Source organism: Struthio camelus, chromosome W (assembly GCF_040807025.1).
Source record: "Struthio camelus isolate bStrCam1 chromosome W, bStrCam1.hap1, whole genome shotgun sequence".
In the NCBI taxonomy this organism is placed as follows: Eukaryota; Metazoa; Chordata; class Aves; order Struthioniformes; family Struthionidae; genus Struthio; species Struthio camelus.
This window is the reverse complement of record NC_090981.1, coordinates 24,341,930-24,367,912: the sequence shown is the minus strand read 5'-3', so window position 1 is coordinate 24,367,912 and position 25,983 is coordinate 24,341,930. Positions and strand designations below refer to the sequence as shown.

General features: G+C 39.1%; 2 protein-coding genes across 3 annotated transcripts in view; one reads left to right on the top strand and one right to left on the bottom strand.

Annotated features, from left to right (window-relative positions):
• Positions 1-3,090, bottom strand: LOC104150996 (ubiquitin-like protein ATG12). The gene is made up of 4 exons (XM_068924998.1): positions 2,881-3,090; positions 2,565-2,701; positions 815-877; positions 1-447 (listed from the first exon to the last, which is right to left on the bottom strand). The coding sequence occupies exons 1-4, from the start codon at positions 3,047-3,049 to the stop codon at positions 388-390; spliced, it is 429 nt and encodes a 142-aa protein (XP_068781099.1). The 5' UTR covers positions 3,050-3,090; the 3' UTR covers positions 1-387.
• Positions 3,091-3,176: 86 nt separating this feature from the next.
• LOC104150992 (adaptor related protein complex 3 subunit sigma 1) overlaps positions 3,177-25,983 on the top strand; it is a 32,240-nt gene continuing 9,433 nt past the window's right edge. Inside the window, exons 1-5 of one of the 2 annotated variants that reach the window (XM_068924996.1) lie at positions 3,177-3,381; positions 7,057-7,148; positions 9,863-9,974; positions 15,799-15,870; positions 25,190-25,297. In XM_068924996.1, the coding sequence (XP_068781097.1) occupies positions 3,313-3,381; positions 7,057-7,148; positions 9,863-9,974; positions 15,799-15,870; positions 25,190-25,297 (453 nt within the window). In that variant the 5' untranslated portion in view covers positions 3,177-3,312. The remainder of the gene's footprint in view (positions 3,382-7,056; positions 7,149-9,862; positions 9,975-15,798; positions 15,871-25,189; positions 25,298-25,983) is intronic. The other variant, XM_068924997.1, reaches the window with a different exon arrangement.

Here is a 25,983-nt window from a genome sequence, read left to right as displayed (position 1 = left end):
TGCAATAAATATCTCTTTTAATAAGAAGCAGCTCTGTCTTCAGTACAGCACATCGAATGACAGAGAGCGGTCCAGTCCTCAAGACATTAAACAGTTTCCCTTCAAATACAGCAACTGGGAGCTCACCAGCAAGAGCTGGCTCTATTCTACAGATGGCACATGCAGATTTCTGTATCCCAGATGGCACTGGAAGAAAGTTACATGATTGGATAGCCTAGGTAGTTCTCCTTTAACACTATTCATCTTCGTCATTTTTTATAAGTGTACAGTCATAGGCAGAAACATTAAAAGAATCCTTCTTTCTCTGTGTTTATAGGCAGAGTTTCTGAAGGCTAATCCCTTTTCCATTTCTGAAGATCATACCTAAACAGCTGTATTACTTGTCATTCATCCCCATGCCTGGCTTTTGCAATAGTGCAGTACAAGCTTGCCATCACTTCCAAAACACTGCAAGAGGGGAAGCAAACAAACAAACAAAAAAATATATTAGGTTTTTCATGGGCTAGCACACACATGAAGCAAAATGAAAACAAAATTAGATAAACGTGTCATGGAATAGTGCTAGTCCAAAGAAAGCTTATCCTAATGGGAGGCATGATAAGACACTGCATGTGAAGGACTGTTTTTTCCAGAGACTGTATGAAATAATGTCACTTAAAATCATATTAATACAGATCCACAAACATTGACTATATTACACTAAATGCAAGCTACTACTAACATAGCTAGGGACAACAGCAGGTTTAAAGTGACAGAAGTATACCGACAGATTCTATTAAGTACATTTAGAAAGGATATTCAAACTGAAAGCCACCTCATAGAGGGTCCCAACTTCCTGGTCTGGGGATGGAGCAAAAGACTGATTCACGTATATAAACTGCAAGGAAAGAAAACAGAAGATGAAGATCTCCCTGCAAGGCATATAGTAAAAGAAGCGTTCTTCAACCAGGGATGGCTAAATTTATCCTCTGTTCCCCATTTACTTTATAATCTTTAAAATCCACAGCTACCATTGGTTAGTATTTTCACTTCTGTGCAGAGGGGCAGCGTGGCTTTCAGGAGTCATGTCTGACTGGCCAAAGCAAGCGTGCCCACTGCTGCCTTCTCCAAGCTCACCCATTAGTCTCCCATATGGCAGCATGAAGTTCATGCAGTAGTTTAGTTCTTGCTCTTATTTTGAGTATCCAGCTCATTACCACTACTGTCAGGTTGCTCAATTAGAACAACATTCACAGAAACTACAACTGTTTTGTTCTTTTTTGAAGTCATCCTTCACACGTCCTGCTCCAAATATATACACATACACAGTAGCTATTCAACAGTATCAAAAGAGAGCCTTAGGATCCACAGCACAAGAGGGCCACGTGCAGTAGGATATCAATATACTATTTTCAAAGCAAGTCATCAAATTCCTAGGGCTTTGTTCCTGAAGTTAGCCTTAAGGTGAAACCACAGAAGACGACTCTGCACTGCTACCTTTTCTGCTCAATGAGGTGGCAGTTCATTAAGCTGTTGAGGACATCCGTCAGCCACGGGGGGGGGGGGGGGGGGACGGGGGGGCAGTTCCAAACCCTTCTTTGACCTGGTAATCCTTGGTAATCCTTGGGTCCTCGGGGGTTGAGGGGAGGAGAAAAACAACAACAAAAACCCTTCTACTGATCACCAAGTGAAAGAGACTGCTAGTAAAGCTGTTTACAAGGTTAGATTTAAATAGCTGCCAGACCAAGGAGAGTGATTTTATCTGATACTTTAGCTACGCATTTGCATATTTTAACAAAGCTAGCTTTAACGTTATCTTAAATGAAAACTTTGACGTGTATGTTTTTAAGAGTTTACTGCTAACTGCAACGTTAATGCAATTGTATTTGTATATCTGCTCCAGCTATTCCAGCTTTTAATTTACCAGAAGAGCACTAGGGCTTCTTAGGCAGGAGTGAACTCAAACAATATTGGCACTGGGCCTGCCAAATAGCAAGTATTTCCAAAATACCCATTTTAAAGAGAAAAAAAAAACCTGTCCTACAGCAGTAGTTTTAAACTGCTTGGGAAGAAAAAGTTCTGAAGGAAACAGACACCAGTATTCAGAATGGCAATCCCATACACTTTAGAGCCTTGAACACTTTCTCCGTATACCTGACTTACACAGCTGTACTGCAGTATGAACCTGGCACTGAAATACCTTGCTGCACAACAGATACACAGCTGCATCCTGCGTGACAGCATCAGATGAGAAAAAACAAAGACACAGCAAAAAATACAGCGGCTAGAACTGCAGTCTGAGCATGTCCAGATGGCATGGCTTCTGGGAGCTACTGCTCTTCTCAACATTGTACCCTGGGACGGACGGATTTTGAATAGTTTTCCTGCTGCCCTTACACCAATTTTCCTGCTACGAACCACGGCCTAGACTCAAATAGTCTCCCTGTAAGGACGTTACACCTGCAAGTTGAATCTATCTACTGCCAAGTGCAAAACCCTCTTCTGCCCCAGCTTTCCCGGCGATACCCAGGAGCGCCCTGGCAAGTGGAGGCCGAGGAGGGGCTGCTGCCCCGGCCGGCCCGTACCAGCTGCTCGGAGGCCATCAGCTTGAGGAACTTCTTGATGAAGTCGACGAGGCCCTGGATGGTGCGGGTGCGCTCCACCGCCCACTTCTTGGTCTTCATGATGGGGGTGTCGCCCACCGCCTTCAGCAGGACATCGACTGCGAAGGCAGCGGGCGTTAGCGGCGCCGGGCAGGACCCGCCCCCGCCCCCGCCGCCCTCATTGGTCAGAACCACACGCGCCCACCGCCGATTGGCCAGCTCGCCTGCCCATCACAACAGACTCCTCACCACCCCCCCCCCCCCCACCGCGCTCAGTAACGATTTCTCCCCCCGTTACTTTTCTTTTTAGTGTCGCCGGCGGGTTCTTCGGTGCCCGGCGAGCCAGCCGAGGGGGGGGCCGGGTCGGCAGCCCCTGCCGCGGCTCCGCCCTCCTGGGCGTCCTCCCCGCCCTCCCTTCGGCCCTCGCACTGAGGCGAGACAGGCGACTGCTCCCCTCCTTCCGCCATGCTGCTCGGGGCAAGCCACCGGCGGAAGTGACGCGCGGCGCGGCGTTAGCGAGCTCGCTTGGCAAGACGTTTTGACCCTCGCGGGCCGCCGCCGCCTGCCCGGCGACGCGGCGGCGGGTCACGTGCAGCGGCAGCCGTTCCGCCGCTAACGGCTTTGGGCTCGGGCCGACGTGGGCGCGCGCGAGCTGCCGCCGCCGCCGCCCTGCGCGGGGAGGGCAGGGCAGGGCGTAGCGCGCAGCCCGCCCGCCCGCCGCGGCCCCACCATGATCAAAGCCATCCTCATCTTCAACAACCACGGCAAGCCGCGGCTCTCCAAGTTCTACCAGCGCTATGTACGGGCGGCGGGTCGGGCCGGGGCGGGGCGGGCCCCGCGGCGGGTCGGGGCCGGGGCAGCCGCCGCGGGCAGGGCGGTTGCGGGGTGGGTCCGCCGCGCCACGCCGCAGCGGTGACGGGCCCGCTGCCGGCTGAGGGGTCGCGCTCGGGCGGGGCGGCTGGACCCGAACCGGCTGCTCCCGAGAACCGGGAGCGGGCGGCTCTGCTCCTGCCTCTTCCTCCTGCTGCTGCTTCCCCGCCCGTCACCTCGATTAATAATTGAGGGGACCGGCGGGCACAGCCCGTAGACGGGGACAGCTCGGCCCTCTGCCGGTGGCAGGCGGCTTCCAGGTCTTACCCCGGCTTCGCTGATGTCGCTGCCTGCGGTGCTGTGCTTAGACAGTTGCACGGGCCTGGAGAGTGGAAAGCCAGAAGGCGCGGGGATTTTTTTGCGGGGTGATCTCAGTGACAAAAACGAGTTGATAAAGAAAGCTGCTTTCCTGTCACATGTTATTTTTCCCTAGAAATTAGGGTTTGGTAGTTTTGAAGGTAATAGAAGGCAGCCTACTTCAAGGGCAAATTAGGTTCTCTGATCTTATTTGTGGGAGCTCTACTACCAACTCTGTACTGCTCTTTAGCCTAACTCTCTGCGTCTCTGATGTAGTGCTACGTGTCTCCACGCTGTGGCGGAGGTGCTGGAGTTGGGAAGAGGAGAATACAGTTTTATATGAGCCTTGAAAGTAATTGGTCAGTAAGCAGAACGTTTTCCTTGGAAAACTTTCAGAGAGGAAAAATAATTCTAACACAAAAAAATGTAGTGAGTTAGAAAAATATATTCCTTTACGTGGGAGAAAGCAAACTTCAAAGCAGCTCAGAAAATGCAGCATAAGCGCTTGGTCTGAAGGAAAAGAAAGTGTGGCCACAGCGTATTAAGAAACAAACTGAAAACAGTTGACTTAATTCAAGGATCAGAGACTTTAAGATAATGTTTTAATCATGTACTGCGTTTCCTAGCAAGCATGTGAAACTGCTTGGGCTGGCCTCGGACATAAAACGCAAGAAAACAACTGATGCTTCTCAGGAATTATATAAGCAAAAAATTTTTTTTTCAGTAATGCTATTGGTTATTTGTATTTATAACTAGTTATTTACAATTCTGGGCATTTCAAAAGTCATATTTAACTTTATTGGAAGGGTTATGTCTTACTTGGTACACATCTGAGCAGAAATGAGGACTGTGACAGTTCGGGTTGCAACTATCAGGCTTTTAATAAAGGACTGTAACTGATACAGGCCATTGCTCTGGGTGACTGAATTTCATCCTCTCTCAGAGGAAGGACAATACTGAGAAATGCTAATACGTGCTTGTAAACCCATTGTCTCCTTTCTCCTGAATTCTGGGTTACAACACTGATATCTTTCATTTACCATTTCAAATTTAAAAATCCAAATAAAGCAGTCTCACTATATTGATAAGTGTCCATTCCTCTTGTGTGCATCTCCATTCCTTTCTTGCGAACTTTAACTGCCGATTTGCAGTAAATTACTAAAAAAAGTTTCTTTTTTTTTTTTTTACTGTCAGTCTGAAGGTAACAGTTAATTGGTAGGATAAGTAGATGAAGACGTTATATAGAACCTCAGTTAATGAATGTGAGGCAGTTCATTTTCATTCTTGGTTTTCATTCTAATTTCACTTTTGTCTTTCGTTAGTGTTATTAAATGCAAAGTCTTGGGTGGGGAAAGGAGAGAATTGAATGGTAGGAGAAAATCAATTTTTTCTGGTGGACTACACTGTACTCCAGTTTAAATCATTGGAATTAGAAAACACTTTCAGTGCATACAGTAGGTTAATATGCTTGTATAAAGGAAACACTTTGCAAATTTGAAAATGTAAATAATATATTTAACTAAAAGTTACGTCACTGTTCTTGTCCAGAGTTAGTAGTCTGGTTTGCAAAAAACCATTTTTGCATTGTGCTTAAGTGATTTTTCTGTATCTTTGTGGTGTATATAAACAGGTGTAACTGTTGTCTTAATTATCTTTTTGTGTGTGGGTTCAATAGGCTAGAATTATTTATGAAGTTTTTGAAACTTATGCAGCCTTCAATATTGGCAAATCTCAATTTCTTTCTACAAGTGGAAGTGTGCCCTCCTTTGTGAGAGATTACTTTGAGTCAGATCTGTTAAAGATGCGTTTGCTTCCTTGGTAACATGAAACTGATAGAACATGTGTGATTTTTTTTTTTTTTTTCAACCTGATGCAGAGGATTGGAAGAGTTGCTCCTGGATAAAATGAGGTTAATAATTCTTTGCAATTAAGTAGAGTAATAATAATTCTCAGCAATTAAGTAGGAAGACGCATGTGCTGTGGTTTTAGGTTTCACAATATACACCTGTGGCCATAATTTCAAAGTTCAAAACAAGTTTCTGAGTAACTCTGAAAATAAAGGCAGATTCTGAATACAAAAGTTATGCTTCAGTTGCTGAAAAGGATGTGTCTCAGTTTCTGAAGGAAAGATGATGTATGTTACCTTTTTCCTGATGTCAGAAAACATGGGGAGGAAGGTGAGGTTACTGCATTAGAGGAAGGCAGGCACAGTTTAGGGAACACAGACTATGAAAGCAAAGGAACCCTGCACTTGCTTGATCTCTGCTTCATGGAACAATTTACTTCTATTGATGTTTTTTGTAAATATCTTTCTGTATTCTAGAGCTGGTTTGTAAAATAATGCATGAATTTAAGGTGAATAAATACAAACCAGGCTGATACCAAGCCTTATTTCATTAGCAGTCACGCAAGGGACAGCACTCTTTTAGTGGAAGTGACTTTTAAGATACATGCACTACTTTAGCAAGGAACGTACGTTCATGTAATGGTTTAAAATGCCGAGTTATGCTCTCGGATGGTCGGGGGAGTTTCTCTTACGTTTGGTGACTTCAGGGCTCTGTGCTATAAAATAAACACAGGATTTCAGTAATTTTATGTACATTTTTTTGACTGCTGAAGTGGAGTATACGTTTGTTGAAAGTAAGCCCACGCTTCCAGAAGGGTAGCAAAAGCTTGTGTATGTGTGTGATGGTAGACGGACCGTCGCAGTGGGAACTTAGTAGGAGACCAGTGAATTCAGACTTTAGAAGTGATGTTTCTGATCAGTGAAAGATTTAGAATGAAAGTTAGTGGCGTAAAAGAAGATGGTGCTTATGATACCATTGTATTTTGACCTATTTCAAAAGGAATGATTTCCACCACCCCCCCCCCCAAAAGCTGCGAGGCAGTGTTTTCACCGTGGTAACAGCTGAAACTAATTTCAAAGCATGTCTATAAACATTCAGCCTGCAGTGGCGATATAAAAATTTCTGAATACTTCAGAATTCTTCATATTTACTTGAAGTAATTATTTCTAAGTCTTGGTATTTGTTTAAGCGTCCTAAAAACAGTCACTTTTTTCGTGGTTGTTTCACAGTATTTTATTCCTCTGCTAGTTCAATTTAACTTGCAAAAATGTCTCCTTTTACCAGAGGTGTTGAAATGACATAAAAACGGTGTGCAGCTTGTTGCCTGGCAGATTTAAGGCATCAAAATCTGATAATTTGAGGGTGCTCCTATAGTTTGCATTATATTTGTTAGTGATGTGTGTTGTGCATTGCTAATTAATTCATTTTAGATTCATATTAAAACATGTTTTCTTTTGTAGAGTGAAGATACACAGCAACAAATTATCAGAGAAACTTTCCATTTAGTATCAAAACGTGATGAAAATGTTTGTAATTTCCTAGAAGGAGGCTTGTAAGTATAAAGTTCAAAATAAATGTCAAATATTTTTCAGCTAGCAAAGATTATCGGTACTACTTGTGGCATAACTGTTTTTACAGCTGTAGTGTAAGCACCCTGTCACCTGAAATGAAATATTTTCATGCACTGGCAACAATGTTATGTCGGCACTAAGTATGCATATTCTTTACTGCTGATGTATAGGGAAATATAATTGAGTTAGGCAATAAAATTTTTTTTTTTTACTGCTATAATTGAGTTAGTGGCTATACAGACGTTTCAGACACAAGGTGGGGAAGAAACAGGCAGATGATACTTAACCAGCTTCCTTAAAATCAAGCTAAAGATTTTTGGCCTCGTTCTAAGAGGTATTGGCAGTGGTCCTATCCACTGAGAAAGCTGAAATATTTTGTAGCTGGTATTCAGGCTTGAGCTCCAAAAATTTGAATGGACAGTCTCCAATAAAACGATTTCCCCTACCTTTATGTCAGAGTTCAGGCTTGTTGTGTAAACTAGGAAAAAGATGTCATTAAAATACGCTAACTAGTGCAGTTTTAACCAAGACTTTTTTGCTAGTATAGATAGATCGGTCTGAGTTTTAAATGTTAGCTGTTAGTGATCATTCCCAAGGTTCCTTGTTTAATGCTTTCTGAAGCTGATTTGTCCTTCTTGCATTATGAGTAAAGGTCAACTTAAAACTGTTGGCTAAAATGTCTCAGGGCCAGATGTTTTAGATATGTACTTAGGCTAACGCTTTTTGTATGATTTTTATTCTTAAGTATAGATTATAAAGGATAATTTTTTTGTGTGTGTGGTTTTTTTCTTTTTCTTTTTTCTTTTTTTTTTTTTTAAAAGAAGGCATACCCAAAATATTCTTTGATGGATCATGTCTTTTTCTGATTGGCCTGTGTTAGTGTGGTCTTGCTTTAATTAAAAGAAATTCTGAAATAGGGGAGTATTTTATTTGTGGTTATTAGTCATCAAGGCTAAATAGCTATGAACAACCACCTTCTAGGAAAAGGGGTCACAGCTGATGGAGCAAACTTGCGGTATTTTGTATAAACATGGAACATCTAGTCCTATCATAATCTCTAACAATGGAAATTTCTAATGGCAGAAAACTAGTGTATTAATGCCTGAACTTACTGTGTGCGGAGTCATGGTTAAATATATTTCTGTACCATGTCAGCTATGCTATCTTTTTCCTGAGCAAGATGATCCCTAATTATATGTTATTTTTACTAAAGTCCTTCTCTTTCAAGTTCTCAGCTGTGGATTATTGATTCTGTGACTCTGGTTTTAGGGGTGGTTACAAGCTGGAAACATGCTGGATTGAGTTCTAGAAGTGAAGGACAGAAGGACATTTGTGGCTTTCAAAAAATCATAGCTGTGCAACAAAAAAAAAATGGAGGCAGAGGACACAATTCCAGCTTTCCTGCTGCTGCCTGTTTTCTAGAGTTGCCATTTCAATACATTTTTTTCATTTTTTTTCAGAGCAGGGATTGTTTTATAGTTTGCCCAAAGTTTGCCTCAGCAGTAACTATATGCTAACTTTGTGTACTGAAGCGTTTGGATGAATTGGGTAAAGCACAAAAGAAGAAACTTTGCGTGTCATAACTTTCCAAATAAATTTGATTATATATATATATATTTTTTGCCTGATATTACTTAAGTGTAATTGCTGCTGTTTAGGAGCAAGGTTTTGTTTTGTTTTCTCCCTAAAGCTTTAATTAATGCAAGGCGAAGCGCTTAAGCAAAAGTATCCTAAAAGATCTATTATTCCTTGTAATGCCCTGCCCCCACTTCCTGTGCTGAAGCGAAAAAATAAAGGGATGCTTTATTATCCACAAGGCTTGTGATCCAGTTCTGGTACAGTGTTAAGGGAGAACTGAGCTTTATAGCCATATTACTCTAGGCTACAAAATACTTTCATTTCTATTTGAGCAGCTCCTGTACTGCTGACAGTGAACGTTAATGATCTAAAAAACATCTCTTCGTACAGTTATATGTATCTCCTTGGGGAAGGCTACAGCAGAAGAGTAGAAGTACATATCTGCTTAGAGATCTTACGTTCTTGTTCACTAACTTGGTGCTCAGTGAGCAATAGAAGAAATTAAATTTTCTTGCGCTTTAACATTGCATCAGTAAGCAATTGGTTGGAGTACAGTCGTCTTGTGTTATCGGATACTATATAGCACAACAGTGTTACACATTCCTGGTTATAATGCACACCATAAACCCAATTTAAAAGTTTTTTCTTTAATCCAAATAGCGGTCTGCATTAAATTTTTCTTCTCTAGGTAGCTTCTATGAGAAGGGCAGGGAAGGATGCCTAGGCATATGTCTGTTCTTAGTAATGCAGATTAATGTCTGTACAGTGCCCGCTAGTGTGTCATGGAATTACATCTAATAACCATTTTTGGACGGACGGTGGCCTGTATGATCTGTTTGAATTGATTGTAATACAAAGGTGCTTATGTCAGCATAGCTAATATCCATAGGGATAACAATAATTTTGCTTATGTGGTAAATGGGACTTGGGCTATCTTGATGATTTGTTGTTTTTCTTCCATTTTAATTATATCACAAAATAAAAGTTGTTGTGTAGTTGGATTTGGGGAAGCTCCAGCCATTAACAATAGGCCTCCTATTAACTGAAATAACTTTGGGGGTTTGCCCAGCTTATCCTGAGATGCCGACTAAGCTTTCCTGTTTCCTTTCCCATGTAGGTTAATAGGTGGATCTGACAACAAACTAATTTACCGACACTATGCCACCTTGTATTTTGTGTTCTGTGTGGATTCTTCAGAAAGTGAGCTTGGCATTTTAGACCTAATACAAGTAAGTGTTCTGTTTTTCTTATAAGTGGAATTCTACTCCTAAGTACCTTAGAATTTCAATATTTAGCATTGTCTTTTTCTGAACTTCTTGAAAGTGATTTTCATACTATGGTTCCTCTCAATGTGCAGAGTGTTACTTTTAGATAGTTTGCAGTTTTCTGGACTTCCCCTGAAAAAGTTGTTTCCCAACTTGATGATGAAGTAAGAAAACGGTTCATTTGGAAGCTACCGAGCATTCACAAGCCACTTTTTGCTGCAGCTTTGCAAGGTCTTGTTCTGGCTCTAGAAGTGTTCACGTCAACGTAGTACAGTTCAGACGTTCACCAAGACAAGTTTGGATTATGAGAGCTTTGATATATAAAGCTGCCACTGTGTAGTAAATGTGTGTGCATATGTATACGTGTCTGTGTAGCAGATTAAAACATCCAATACCTCTTTGGATAAAACTTTCCAAAACATCGTTGTGGTTTAAGAGCTTATAGTCATCTATGCCTTAGCAAATGATTGCAAATACTGCTGTACTGCCTGATGTTGAGGCATACATGACTTAAGGTGGTAAATATGTCTGCACCAGTTCAGCAAGGAAAACTGTGTCTGATAATACACTTCTGTGTCAAGCGAACTCTTGACTACACTAGTGATTTTCAACTTCAATTTTGTATGTAAACAATTTAACTGAAGTTTGTTGTTAGTGTAGGAAGGTGTGGCAAAAAATTAATAAATACAGTGTCACCATGGTGCCTGCATCTCTGCAGTGTTCCCAGTTCTCTCAGTCGTTGTAGGCTGACCATTTGATTATAGTTGAAAGTATACAGAGATCCATTAAGCCTTTTTAATTTTCAGTCTGGCTCACAGGAGGGATCTGTTGAATCCTCTTAGCAATAGCAGTCAAACGTATTTTATACCGGAAAAGTGCCCTCAAAGTTTATTATTAGATTTCAACCCCATGTGCAGCCCAGACTGGCACCATATGCATATACCCATCCACTCGAGTGAATAAGCTTTGCTGTTTTTACGTGTTCAGAATTGTTGCTGCATCTTCATACATCTTTGTTTACTGTAACTCACAGTCAACACAGCTAAGAGTAAGCCATCTGGAGTTTGTTGTGAATCACACATATATTGAATTGTTTAAAGAAGTGGTTATTTAGAGGGTCAGTTTATGATTTCCTGAAAGTAAAGTAGTGAAATCAACCTGCAACTCGATCTAGCATGTAGAAAGTCTTTCTTGTAAATTCAGTAAATCCATAGCAGATTAGATTACATATGGCAGCCTGCAGTTCTTTTCAGCATAATATTTTTGTTGTATGAGGTGATATTTGGAATACTTCTGGGAAGGCCTCTTACGTCACCATTAGGTCAGAGCTTGGTTCTGACTTGAATAGATGCGCTGCATTTGTTTGTCACAAGTTAGAGGCTCTCTGTTTTTCTGCTGGGTACAAACTAGACATGTTTGAACTTGGCTTAATACCTCAAGGAAATTCCCACTGTTAATTTTTGTCTGTTTTCTTTCTTTTTTAACACAAACACTTGTAAGATTCTATTTGTTGTTGGTTTTAATTAATTGGGTGGGAGACAGGTCAGCATGCGTACCATCCTTGGTAGGTTTTACGGTCTTTTGGGTTCAGTGTAAATTATGTGATTAGCTATAGCTATTTCAGACTCCTCCCAAGTGTCTATGGAGTGTAACGTTAAAACACATGGAAATAAAATACATAGGCAGTTCTGAATAGCTGCAGACTGGCATAAGGAAAAACTGAATGAAACTTGCAGTGGTACCTAACTACGTACATCAACTTAAGCATTTTTTTAAAGATTTTAACCCATTGCTATACTTTCAAGGCACATTGTCCCAATTAGTAGCTAAATCAGTGAGATCACTGTCTTCCTGGGGAAGCTGTGGATAACCTTGCAAGTTGCTGTGGTTCATTAAGGTGTGTATAGAAATTATAGTGCAGTTCATTTTGAAAGGTGGGTTTCTCAATTCTTAATGATATATCATCCTGACCAGAGATGTTTTTATGCTAATTAAATTGTAAAAATGGCATTTTAACCTTGAAAGTGTTAGCCTGGAAAGCTAACACACTTCTATTTTGATTGATCAGCCTAAAAGAGCGACTCTTACAGTCTTTCCATTGCGCTGTAATCTAGGTATGATCTGTAGAATCTGAGTGGCTGTTTTTTTAAATTTATCGCAAGAAAGATGCGATATCAGGTGCCAAGGTTTGTTGTTTTACAACATACTGTGTAAGTGTGGGAAAGGGCAGTGGCTACTCCAAGGATTTCCCAATTAGAAAGGCCATGGGAGTGCTGCAGCTGATTTCAGATGCCTGCGATGATAAGCAAGGGATACCTTAGCACAGGTGCCCTCAGAGCAGAAGAGAAAACAGGCTTGTGTATAGAGACCTGGCTGTATTATGAGACTGCTATGTTCTAAACTAGCTGGAGTGTCAGGTAGTGTTTGAACAGCAAAAAGCAGTTAAGGGAGGACCTTCCACAGGCAGATTGAATTAATTCTCTCTTCTAGGCTGTTTAGCCTAGAAAGGAGGATGGGATCTTCTTGACCTGAGTCATGCCTGGCTTTTTTCGTGCTTTGTTTTTTGCACCTGCTCTTATTAGTATTTGATAGTAGTTGATAGCGTCGAATGCATTTAATTAGGTATCTGCTTTTTCAGTTAACCTTGTTATCTTCCCTGTCTGAATGTGTCTTATTCCTTTGTCTTAGTATTTGCCTAATTAAAAAGTAGGCTCTGCATGGTAAAGGTGGTGTCTTAAATTTTTTGACATATTACGGAATACAGTGAGCTCCTGCCTTCTGTTGTTGTGTTTGTATCAAATAACAATTGGATATTTTTGATTCTTATGTTCTACTCTCCAGTTAAAAAAAAAAAAAATTGCTAAAGTTTATTTACTATGAAAGGAAGCCCACTCTCCCTCCCTGTTTACTTGCATGGAGATGTGCGTAGATGTGCATTTGTTTTCTTCAAATTGTGAAAGAATGTATGATTTCAAAAACTAAGCACAAGGGGGAGCTAGAAATTCACTTTGATTTCATAATTATTTAATGAATGTGAATTTACTCTTGCGTCTTTATTTTCCCGGTCTTGGTTTGAGATGACTCTTTTCTTTTCTTTTCTTTTCTTTTCTTTTCTTTTCTTTTTTGGACTAGAATTTGTTTCCACTGTTAATTTTATTTTTCTTTTAGAAGTTCTTGAAAAATTGAGAAAGTTGAAAAATCACTAGTGTAGTCAAGAAAGTCAGCAGTCTCTCAGATTGTGGTTTTGTGTTTCATGTACAGTCTGGTGGTTTGCCCTGTCTGACAACATCACAAAGTACACTTGAACTTGTGAGTCACTTTTTTCCTGAAACAATTGGTGTGTTTTCTCTTCTGGTTGTTTTGATCTGCAGATCTGACACATCTGAAGTACTTACATTCTGTATCTGCTTTAGTGCAGCTTGTTATAATGAGGAAATTATTTGACTGTCAACCAGACCTGTAAAGGAAGAAAAGTGGCTCTAATTTTATGTACAGCATCAATTATTCTGAGTTGTCTTAGAACAAGGAATGTTAGCGTAAAAAATGCAGTTTGCTATGAAGTTTAGTGCTTTTAAAGACCAGTAATTCATAATAGGTCTGTATCATATGAGCGTTGCCGTTGGTCTGGACAAGCTCTCCATCGTGAACGGAAGATTGAGGAAGTTTCAAAGGTTTCCATTAGAAATCTTTAGTTGGTGAAAACTCTACCTGAAGAGTGTTTAGTGCTGGTAGATTTCCCTTATGTTGCAAAAATGTTCAGCGTGCGTTGGTGGTCATGCGTTGCAGGAAGAGATCTGAGAGTTGCAAGCTGTGTACTGTTCTCACTCTGTAACGGGTAAAGGTTTAAAAAAATCACCATTTTAGCTATGAATCAAGTGTTCTTTATGCTATAGCAGAAGTCCTAGTTGCTGGAAGAAGACCACAAAAATTAAAGTGCTTTTGATATGTGGACGTACACACTGCTACTAAATACGCATCTCTTTAGGGGCCTTTTGTAAGGGTGTTTTTTTTTTTTTTTGAATGTAACTTTGTTTTTCAAGTCGCTTCCTGAACGTCAAAGAATACATAGCTCTGTGTGCAAACTTAGTAATATGTATGAGGAATATTTTCTTTTCAGACTGTCAACTTTTATAACTGAAGCCTTTAGATAGAGGTTACCTTTATCCTGCATTTTCAACTTTCTTCCTGCAGCTAATGTCAAGCAGCACTGTCCTTGTATCCACATTCTGCTAAGGTACAAGGAAAGTAAGAGAGCATCTCTGGTCAGTAGTGTTGCTGCACATAACTGTGAACTGTGTAGTTTGTGCTGCTTAAGGTGATTTATTTATTGGCTCACCTCCCTTGTTTATAGAAGACTCTTACTGTCACAGCAAATTAACAACTACTTGAAGAAAAAAGTTCTGCTTTGTTTAGCTTCAGTAAAATTTAACGGAAACCCCTCCGTTTACTTTGTGAATTGTTGTCAGTGACCCTTACTGTCTTGAGTCTGCTTATGAAAGTGCTCAGTGTTCTTAGTTTAAATTATGCACTGATATTAAAGAGTACTCCTCATTTAAAATGCACTGAAAATCAGTTTGATGTAATTTGACTTTAACATAGTGATTATTAGTAGTAGTAGTTAGCAGCCACAGAATCAGCCCTATTCCTCATATTGTTAAATATCCCAGTGATATGGTTCCTTGCAAACTGGACACAAATTTATCATATGATTTACCAAGTACTGCATATTTTGTACTGTTTTCTCCAAAACAGAGGCTTATTTCCAGAATAACTGATTCGACATTTAGAGTTTGTTGGGTACCTTGGACAATTTTTAAATGTGTGTGAAGAAGCTGGATTAATAAAGAATAAAGGCACAGATTTGATTTCATATTCGTAGATTAATAATGAATGTAGTAACTTCGTAGGAACTATTGCAGGAAATGCAGGTACAGACATCTTTTCATTATCCAGCTTAACTGGGGCCCGGGTGCTCTAGTTAATGGACTAGAACTGTGCACCAAGAAATGTGTTACAGAGGTACCAGAGCAGCATAACGCATAGCCCATATCCTGCAGAAATCATCCGTGGCTGGATTGTAGCAGTTGCTTGGATTTTTGTTTTGTGAACTTTTATATTCGCAATGCAAAGAGGGGTTATTTGACTGGGTGCAAACTGCTGGACCTGTCTGTGTCTATGTGGTGGCATGCCTGAAGTAAACCCTTGAAAGGATCAGCAGGTGTGATACTAAGCTGCCTTTTCCTTGGTCCCTCCTGAACTGGGCAGGTCTAGACTAAGTGGAAGCTGCTGTACTGTTCCCTGATCCGTCCTCAGAAGCAGTGATGCTGACAAACACTACTAGCTTGTATGGAGCCGTTTCGGGCGTCTCTTTGTGGCAAAGCTAGCTGTAGACTGGTTGACAGAGATGCCTGCACTGTAGTAATGACAGCTTTTTGCTTAATAATTGGGTTCTAATGAAACGAGAAGGAAAGCTGTGAATCATACCTGTGAAAATTGTAGCACAGTTATGTTACTATTTTTTCAAGCTGCAACTTATTTTTTTAAACTTTGTCTTTTAGCAAACTTATAACATAAAATAACGTGTGCATACAATTTCTCACTCTCCAACTGACTACAAATAACATATTATTGACATAATAATGTTAACCACATAATTTCTGTGGCTGCTTTTAATGTCTTAAAACTACATGATGTTTGTTTTCCTTATTTGTTTTTATTGAACATCACACACAATGGAACAATTGAGTTTCTGTTAAAGCTTGACCTTGATTTTTTTTCCTCTTTACAGGTATTCGTGGAAACACTAGACAAATGTTTTGAAAATGTCTGTGAACTGGATTTAATTTTCCATGTAGACAAGGTACTGTGGTGAACTCCTGTAAAATTTCTTGTCAAGTAAAATGTCTAGTTCAAGTGATACTCAACTGATCCTACTTTTATTGTCAGTGAAATCTAGACAGTTTCTATCAGCATACTGTTTTTAAAACTTGAAACATGTGCTGGAACCTGTCTTTCTAAAGAAAAATATGCGCTTAGGAGTGTTATTGCAGTGTTATTGCATAAATAGTTGTAAAATTGGAGACATCTGAATATTATTTATTTGTCAGAGTATGATTGATTTCAAGAAATCTGTTCTGTTTTGTTTATGTTTAGGTGTTATGTTACTCAGAATTGAAATTGTTAGTTTTTCCAGTTAAATCTGGCCGTTACCTTTCAAATGCTATGATTATGTAACTTGGATGCTGTGCGGAGCTTTCTTTTCTAAATCTCAAACAGACATTATGTCTTTTTTTTCAAACATTTAAATACAGTCTTGCTTGAATATACCCAGCTTTCTGGGATAAGTGTCTTATTTATTAATCTAGTTCAGAGAAAAGCTATTACTGTTGTAATCCTTCATTTAGAAGGACATTGCCACCTCTCACTGTAAGTAATACCTAAGTGATAAGAATTGAAAGTACAGAGATAATGTTTTCATACCTTCAGCTGCCTTTTGTGCCAGCTCTCGGTTTCTGCACAGACGCTTGCCCCGTCTGTGAACCTCTTTTTGCATCAACAGGAGAAGACATGAAAGGAAAATAAGACAAGTATCACCAAAAGTGGATTAAGAATAGTAACATACTCAGTATCTGAAATTAACGCTTTGAAACTGACCAAACTTGCATGGAACTGGAGAAATTCTTAAGGAAGAAACACTCGTACCTTGACCAGACGCTGAAGTGCTAGTGATCTTGAGTAGCTGTTTGAGCTGATACCAGGTTCATGAAAGGTCATGAGGATTTTCAGCCAAGCAAACTACACTTTTGACTGTTTTCAAAACCGCAGATTAAAGTTCAAAAGAATTCATAAAATGACTTTCTGAGCTTAGAGAACCCAAATCTTGGAGGCCTTATGTGGCAAGGAATTTGATCTTTGTCCTTAGCTGCAGAATACATTTGTGATTGCTACGCAGTCAAAGCTTTTGCTCTATGGCATATTTCATTCAATGGCATACCTTAACAGGGGTAATTTTTTACACCGTACTTTTTATTAGGGGTATATTTCTCTTACGGGTAACTTGAGGTGCTCCAAAAAGTAAATTTCTCAAGGAATATTTCACTTGGTATTAGGTAAGCTATTAACTGCTAAAATTACTAATGACAAGATGATACTTTCTTAAATTTTGGCTTCTCTTTGACAAATGGTTTTCAACATGGAAAGTATTTCAGTTGATTTAGTAAAAACATCACATGAGAATGCTGTTAAATGTTCAAGCTACAATTTTCAAACTGACCAAAATGAGAACTCTACATCCCTCATTAGATATTTTAGCAAAAGTGTCCCATTTCTAAAATGAAGGATGAGTGCAACCTTGAGCTCAAAAGTTTTTGAAAATGGCATTAACCAGTGCAGTGATTTTATTTGTATGTAAATCTGCAAGAGAGTACAACATGGAAAGCCGAACGTCTGTTGTAATGCAGGGCTACCATCAAGAATTATAGTGTTGTGCAGTTCTGACTTATCTGATGTCATTTCTGTTCTGGTTTTTTTTTTTTTTTCAGCATAATTGATTGGTAGGACTTGCTTCATACTATGAGTTAGGTTCAAAACCCTCTGTTTTGGTACAGTTGAAGTTTATTTGCTGTTCTCATAAATCTCTAGAAAACCAGGAAGATGTGTGTGTGAGAGAATGAAATTACAGCTGTAATTTCAGTCTTCTCTAAAATGCTGCTAAAGTCACCTTGCCGAAAAGCAGAATATATTTGAGTTTTCTGTATTAGCATATGGTAACTTTGTTTCATCCAATGTTTGTCGCCTAGGTTGCTGATAGATCTCAAGTGTGCAATAGGGAAAAATAGCAATTGCTTCTGGGTCTTTGGTATCGACAGTTTTAGTTACAGTATATGCTTATTAATTATGTGCAGGAGCTTTTTGTGGTGAAACAGTTGAGATGTGTTTTGAGTGGTCTGGTGTTGAAAGAAGTAAGAATTAACTAATTGGTTTGGATGACAGTCAGTTGGTCTGTCGTCTTTGCTTGATGGAGATGCGGAAGGTGACTTTCTTCCTATCTCATTGTTGGAACTGCCTAAGAAAGCCCAAGAAATACCTTTATTTTTAAAAAATGGTTAGGACCTAAAGGACTTAAACTGTGTAAACTCAGCCGTCTGACTGTTGCTTCTTTAGAAGACCATTGTGGCATTTCCTCGTTAGGGAAAAATTTATCTTCCTCAGGCGGCTGTCCATATGCAGGACCCAGTGAAGGCTCGTTGTAACCTAGAGCCAAAAAGGATGCTCATTCAGGAATAATATTGGTATACTGCTAGAAATTAAGTTGGCAAATGGAATATTGGAGGGAGTGAGATAGTGCTCGTTTTTTAACATAGCAGATGGGGGCTTGCCCAGGGGAAGTAATTCGTGCAGGAAAGAATTAGGTGCTTTTTCTTCTTCCCCCCCCCTCCCCCCCCCAAATCAGCTTTACTGAAAAAGGACTTGCTGTAACTGGAGAAAAAATTTCTCCAGAAGAGGAGGCTTATTTCAGTCCTTTACTCATTCGCACATTGAGTCCAGCAGAGTAATGCTTTCTAAAGGAAAAGACATAATAAGTGCTTATCATAAGCATCTTGTACGAATAAAATACTGGCATCCATTCAGTTAGGGATGTAAGGAAATACTTTTATTTTTCTACAAGTTCCTGGCACCTCTTGAAGTATCCCTGGGAATATTGTGATCTCTTCCAAAAGTTTATTCTCTGATTAGAACAGTGAACCCTCCAGAATCAGAGCGCAAAGTTTTGAAGGCAAGAAAATACATCTGCCAAATTTTCCAGGGAGAGCTCTTGGTGCATTCCTTCTCAGCGTTTGTTAATGCATGCATTCATGTTCTTAGACAGAGAATGGAGTAGAAGTAAGAAGCACTCTTGCTTTTGTAGAAGTACCTCAAATTATTATTGCAAAATGGCAATTTCAGTTTTTAAGAAGTTGATGTTCTCAGCAGCGTAATCTCTTTTAGAATGTAAATGTCAAATGTGTGTTCCATGCGCTGTCAGTCTTTACAGTTAAACAGGTATTTTATGCTTCACTGCCACTTAATGCTCTCTAATTCAGAGAACTTTCCTGTTTCCTGAGGAGAATACATAGTGAAGTACTTAATTAGAAAAAAATAGAGAAAGTGACATGTATTTGGTAATATAAAATACATTTGCAGTGAAAAAGAGGAAAAAATGGTTGAAAATGTTAATCTTGCCATTGCTCGCATGGCAGACTTTTGCTATTACTGTTTTGTTTTATAGTATATTTAAGGGGAAGGAGTAAACATATTACAATATTTACATCATATTTTTGGTCGTAGTCATGATTTCCTTTCATGCTAGCTGAACAACTCAAAATATTTTCCTTGTGTTATTTAGAAAAGCATTCCTTTAGAAGAGAAATGGAGAAAGACGTAAGATTTCATTAAGGCACTGTCAATCCATTGTTTATAGGCATTTTAAAATACTGCATGCTAGAACTGCGTAGTACGTTCTGCATATTAGAAGTAGGAAAAAAATACAGAGAAGGGTAGCAAGCTTGATCAAAGGTACGGAACAGCTTACAGGGAAGAAGAGGTTAAGTAATCAAGATTTTAAAGGCAGAGAAGGAAGAAATATGACAGAAGTATTGAAGGACCTGGAGAAGATGAAGAACAACAGTTGCGTTTTATGAGAAGCGAACAGTGGGGTTATCAGAATTTGCAGGAAGTAAGCTTGAAACAAAGAAAAAGATGTAATTTTTGTAACTCAGATTATGGAACTCCATTGAAACTGTTTGTTATAGATACCAGGACTATTATAAATAGGTTTAAAAGTGGTGTGGCATTGTAACCAAAGAAAAATCCAACAAGGACTATAAAATACAATAATACAATATAAAATACAATAATACAACTAATTCTGTATTTCAGGAATCCTGAACTTGGAGGTATTTGGGAGCAGAGAGGTTATAGCAGGAGAAATAGTACTCTTAAGTTTTCTTACATGATTTCTTTAAGTGTCAATGGTCAGATTTCTGAAACAAATTACTAGGCTAAGTGCATTTTGCCTCTGACTTAATGTTGTTTTGTAAGTATGCTTGAGCATAAGTATAGAGATTAAGTTTCGTATTTCATGAAGCAACTTCTTGGGTGTCAATGTGATATTGACAATAGTAGTTCTACTGAAAGGTCTACTTAGCCGTAATTCATGGTCCCTTGATTTGATTGTATACTTACTAAAGTACTTTCTAAGAGCAGAATGATAATAAGGCAATTCTTACAAACACTAGCAGCTGGAATGATGAAATAGTTTCTTTATGACTTAGGAAGATGAAGGAAGGTATTTTCTTAATGTTCTTTAAGCAGCTGCATCATAAAACTTTTTTCTTTTTAACACATAGTAAAACGGTTCAGGCTGCCTCTTCATACTTAGAATCGTAGAATAATTTACATTGGAAGGGACCTCTGGAGGTCATGTCATCCAATCTCCCCGCTCAAACCAGGCCATGACTTTTTATGTTTGTCTTCCTATTGTAGAAAATGCATCAGAGAGCACTTATCGTAGAGTTGTTTCCTGAACTGTCATACCAAGTCATTTTGTTCATGCTTAAAAACCATATACAAAGATGCTACTGCATGTGCTGGGAATTCATAGTTGAATTGCTTCCTATCTAGGTATGTGTAATTAAGAAGTATGTTTAGTCTGGTATGTCTAGTATCTATTTCAATCCAAATGATGATAGAGAACATGAATGTTACTGACATTGTTTTTCTGAGACTTTTGGAGATTTGCTTGGACATCTGTATGCCTGTGATCCAGCCACAGTTATTCTTTAAAGCATTTGTCACATTTGAGAAGTAAGTATTAGTATGTTCTCGAGCTTGTTAATAAACTCACTTTTCTGAGTTAGTTGGTGCACAACCGTTGTAGGCTGAGATTCAATGAACTGGTCTTTCCTTGCGTGCTGCCTCTATATCCAGTGCTATCCCGTGTTAAACAAGTTGTAGCTGATTTTTTCCAAAGCTTCAGCAGAAGTATCGTCTGCTTCATAAGGAAAAGAGAGTTCATCCTAAGCTTCATTCTGCAAAGTTAGTAAACTGTCTTCCTAACTGAAGATTAAGGAAAACTTCCCTGGAATTTGTACCATAGCTTGGTGAAGCTCCTATAATATTTTTACAAGCTCTTTGAACTGCCCAGTGATGTTTGTTGTGCTGTGGCAGAGATATAACGTCAGTAGACAGTGCTGAAGGTTCAGCACTGTAGTCTTCAAGCTCAGATGATGGATTGAAAAATGCCCTTAGCTGTAGATACCTTGCACCACTGCTGTTTTACGCTAACGTTATCCAACTGGGCCACTTACTGGCATTTATTAGGCAGTATCTCTGTATCTTCTACCAGCTTGTATTTTAAAAAAAAAAAAAAAAAAAGAATTTTTAAAGTGCCAGTGAAATTTCAGTGCCCTGTAATTGATATTGTAGGTTACTTATACAGTGAAGCAGAATGAGGTCAGTTTTTTCATACTTTGGCACAAGTAATACTACTGCATTACACTTAAATTGCCTGTAATTCTCTGCAGCCACCTTTTCCCAGAAATTTGCATTTCCTGACTGTAATGAAAAGAGCAAATTTCTGGCTCTGCAACATTTGCTTATTACCAGTGTAAAATATAACTCTTGCCGCACCATGAAGTAGCATGTTTTAATCGTAAAATTGTAGGATAATTTAAATACAGACTTCAGGAGGTCTCTGGCCCAACCTGCTGCTCACAGCAGGGTCAGCCCTGAGATCCAACCAGGTTGCTCAGGACTTTGTCCCGTTGGAGTTGAGGCCCCCCCTAGGGAGGCAGGGAGCTGCCCAGCCTCCCTGGGTTGCCTGCACCCTTCTTGCCTGGCTTCCCCAGGGGAAAAGGGTTCCTTACAGCCAGGCTCCATACAGCTGGCCCGACCCTCTCCTGTCCCAGCTTCTGCCCGTTGTCCCTCGCCCTCCTGCCACAAGCCACAGAGAAGAGCCCAGCTCCATCCCCCCAGTAACCCCCGCTTGGTGCTGGGGGCTACTGTTAGGTGCCCTCAGAGCTGTCCCTGCTCCAGGCTGCACCAGCCTCAGCCCTCAGTCTCTCTGCACAGGGCAAGTGCTCCAGCCCCTGCCCCAACCAAATCTTGGGGGCCTTCCAGGGACCTTGCTTTGGTTTATCAATGTCTTTCTTGCACTTGGGGGACCCAAACTGGATGCGATATTCTAGGTGAGGTCTAATTTACAATATCAGTTGTTTTCTAGAGGATAAACTGATCCTTGTTATGATTGGTGTTGAGAGGACTCTAATTGCTTACCTATAGATGTTTGAGGAAAAAAGTAGACACTAAAACTGGCATAATTTTTCTATTTCTTCTCCAGTATGTAGGCCTATCTGTACCTGTCAATGAAGTTTCAGATATCCTCTAGTCATTAAAATGTATTCTTCAACAATTGGAATATTCTTCTTGTTTCCCCCCCCCCCCCTTGACATTAGAGTGAATAGCTTCTAAATTTTAGGTCTTTTATCAAGTTGCAGTGGGATCTTTTTCCTTGACACCCCCAGCTCTACCAGAAAGAACAAGATGAGAAATGCTCCCCTTAAGTTCATCCTGGAGATGGGGACTGCAGTTGCTGTTTTGGATCCCGTTTCATTTTTAAAAATAAAGTAAAGTTCAAATCTATAATCGTCAGTAGAAAGTGATTGTAGTTGCACTGTTGCACAGTATTTTTAGTGAGAAAGAAAGAAAAAGAAAAAAAAAAAAAAACCTTCATCCACTTCAGTTCTGTAGGGAAAGACATGAATTATTGATTAGTCCTGCCATAAGTCAGTATATTGCCCATGCAGAAATTACAAAAGGGAAGCTATTCTAAATTGCATAACATGTGAAAATGCATGCTTAGTAAATGTTTGTTAAAAAATAACTAAAATCTCCAGATAAATGCTACATTATAAAGAACTTCATAGGTTTTACGTTTTGTTTTCAGTGGCTGTAGAAGCTTAAAAGCATCACTGATCTTGGAGTGGAGCATGACTGAAATCAAGTGAGGCATAAAAATTTGTTTAACGTTAAAACAGATCACTTCTACCATAGTCTCTCTAAGGAATTACCAAGTCTAATGTTATATTGATTAAGTTAAACTCTGATTCCGTACTGTTTTTAGCCAGACTTCTTTCAAAATAGCAATCTTTTTGACCATCGCCAGTGTTAGAGATGTGTCATCTTCTAAATGCCATCTTTTCTACGGTAGTGGTTATCTTTAACTTTTTCATTAAGGAAACAAAATTCATTCCACTCCTGTCTATTTTAATATTCATTTTTTTATAATGGTTTCAGTATCAACATCTTTAATATTTTGTTTTTGATATCAAAAGCATATTAAGTCAACTTTTTAATATCATCAGCCTACCTTATCAAGCCTTCCATATGGGTAGAATTGAGAATTGCCCCAAAGGTCAATGTGCTTCCCACCCCTCGGCTGATTCTGTTTAATACAATGTATCTTTCATGGGTTGTCTGAGAAATCATTCTTTGCAAATTTGAAGCCAAATGCAAATTCATCTAGTTTTCTGGGATTTAATATTTCAGGTAGCCTGTCACAATGGGCCACTTGGTTTCTTAGTTTTGTACACGCATGTGCTCGTGCGTGCATGCACTCTCTCTCTTTCTCTCTCTCTATCTATATGCTAACTCTGATTTGTGTACAGCTATAAACTGTTTCCTTATGGAAACTTTCCTTATCTTTCCTTATGCAATAAGTAAAAATAACTTTTCAGTAAAATGGTGTAAATACTGGTAATATGTTTCCTGTCAATGAGTTTGGATTGTCAGTGTAGAGCATATTAATATCATATTACCATGTTTGCATCTTCCTTTCTGATTCTCATTTTAAGCTTTAAAAACGATCTCATTGCAAGCCAGGATAATTAATTCTTTATTTTATGCTTTTCAGTTGGGTATATTGTATGGCACGTAGTATATACTTACCAGAAGAAAGAGAGTGGCTTAGTAAGGATTTTTAGTTCTTCTCATAAATATTTGACTCTTAAAGCTCTATTCAGGAGCAATAGGCTGAGAAAAGAGTTTTTCAGCTTCACTAAATGTTTGCGATATTTTCCTACCGAAATATAGGAATGATTTATCAGGGGAACAACTTTTCCATATTGTTCTTTAGGTATGTCAGTAAAACAGGAAATGTGGTAATTTTTTGATATTTGACTACTTGCCCCTCAACTTTACAATTGCTTGATTTAGAGATTGACTTCTGTCCTTGATGCACAGGGAAATGACAGCACTATCCAAAATAATAGCAGAATTATGCTTCGAAGTATCAGATTATTTGTACTCTATTTTTAGCTCACAAAAGTAATCAGATGTTCCTTGTTTTCAGAATTGTGATGGGATTGAAATATCATATGTTACCATACATTAACTCTGGGTTTTTATTACAAAGTATATGAAAGCATACTTCGTTTTGTTTTTTTTTTAATTTATGGTTAGAGAAAATGCATATACAGAGTCTGAAGCAGAGATTTGGGAACCAAGGCTCTCATTCCCAAATCAAGGAGACAGAGAAAAGGGGTTTTGGATATATCCATTTCATTAATGTCCTCTGTTGGTTTATTTGGTCCTTCAGTTTGACTCCTGGATGTGAATCCCAGTCTAAGATGCTGAAGTCTCCCTGTTTGTAGTGCAGGCTGTCAGCTCAGGTGTATTAATTCTGCTTCTGAGCCTAGTCTTGGTACCTATGGTGGGTGAGCATCATGATGTCTCAGTTCCTTCACAGATCTAGCCCAAAATTGTTTGTACATATCTATTTGTGAGTAATTTGCTTAATCTCACAGAATTTGCTCCTTAGAGGTATTACTGTTGTGGATGCTAATTAGAACTCTCGTTGATGGTCCTTAGAGAGAAAACAGCTACTAACAGCTAAAGAAAGATGGGTGCTCAAGTTTCTTCTAGCATTGACAAGTGAAGCTGATGAGATCGTAGCAGAACGCTGAGCATAGATACTGGAGGAAGAAACATCAAGTTCTTAGGAGCTTTGTACTCAAATAATTGTAAAGAAATTATTACCTTAATTAAGTGATTTAGGGTGTATGTTTTTTGGGTTGAAGAATCAGTGTCTAGATGTGTGTATGACATTTTGCATTTTTAAATTTTCTTGTAATCTTTTTTAGGTCCATAATATATTGGCTGAAATGGTCATGGGTGGAATGGTTTTGGAGACCAACATGAATGAAATTGTCACTCAGATTGATGCACAAAATAAACTAGAGAAATCTGAGGTAAGAATGAAGCACTGTGTAGTGTCTGATCTGAAAATATGATCATAATAAGTGCATGTTATAACGCTGTTTGTCCTTTAATACCATCCTATATACAGTTGCTTGTTTATAATGCCAAAAATGGTCAATGTATAGTTAAGTTAGTCTGTGGTGCCGTTCATCACGTGTAATAAACTCTGAGGGGTAGCTGATAATTTTTGCTTTTTTAAAATTTTTTAACCTAATAGCAGTGCATCTCATTGCTGTAGTACATCATTAGTTCTATAAGTATCTCTTACAGAAAGCCTCGTATTTTTAGTGCTTTTTTTTATGCTGGAACCCCCTAGTGAGTATAAAATTTAAATGAAATTAGGTAAGAACTGAAGTGTATATAGTACATACTCCTATCTGCTAGTATGTTTCTGGCACCTGAAATAAATGGCAGTGTATTCAGTGTCACAATAATATTGCAGCACAAAATAATAAATTGTAGTGAAATGGACATGTGAAAGAATTAAAGCCAGTCTTAATCCCTTTAAAGTCGATATGAATTCTGCCATTTTTGTAATATGGACTTTTGGTCTTCAGTTGAGCATATTCAGATGAGAAGATCATACTTTGTACATGCCCATATCAGTCTGAGCAAGGGATACTTGCGTAACTTGTGGGAGTCTCCTTTTCCATAGACAAGATAGCCATGTAATTGC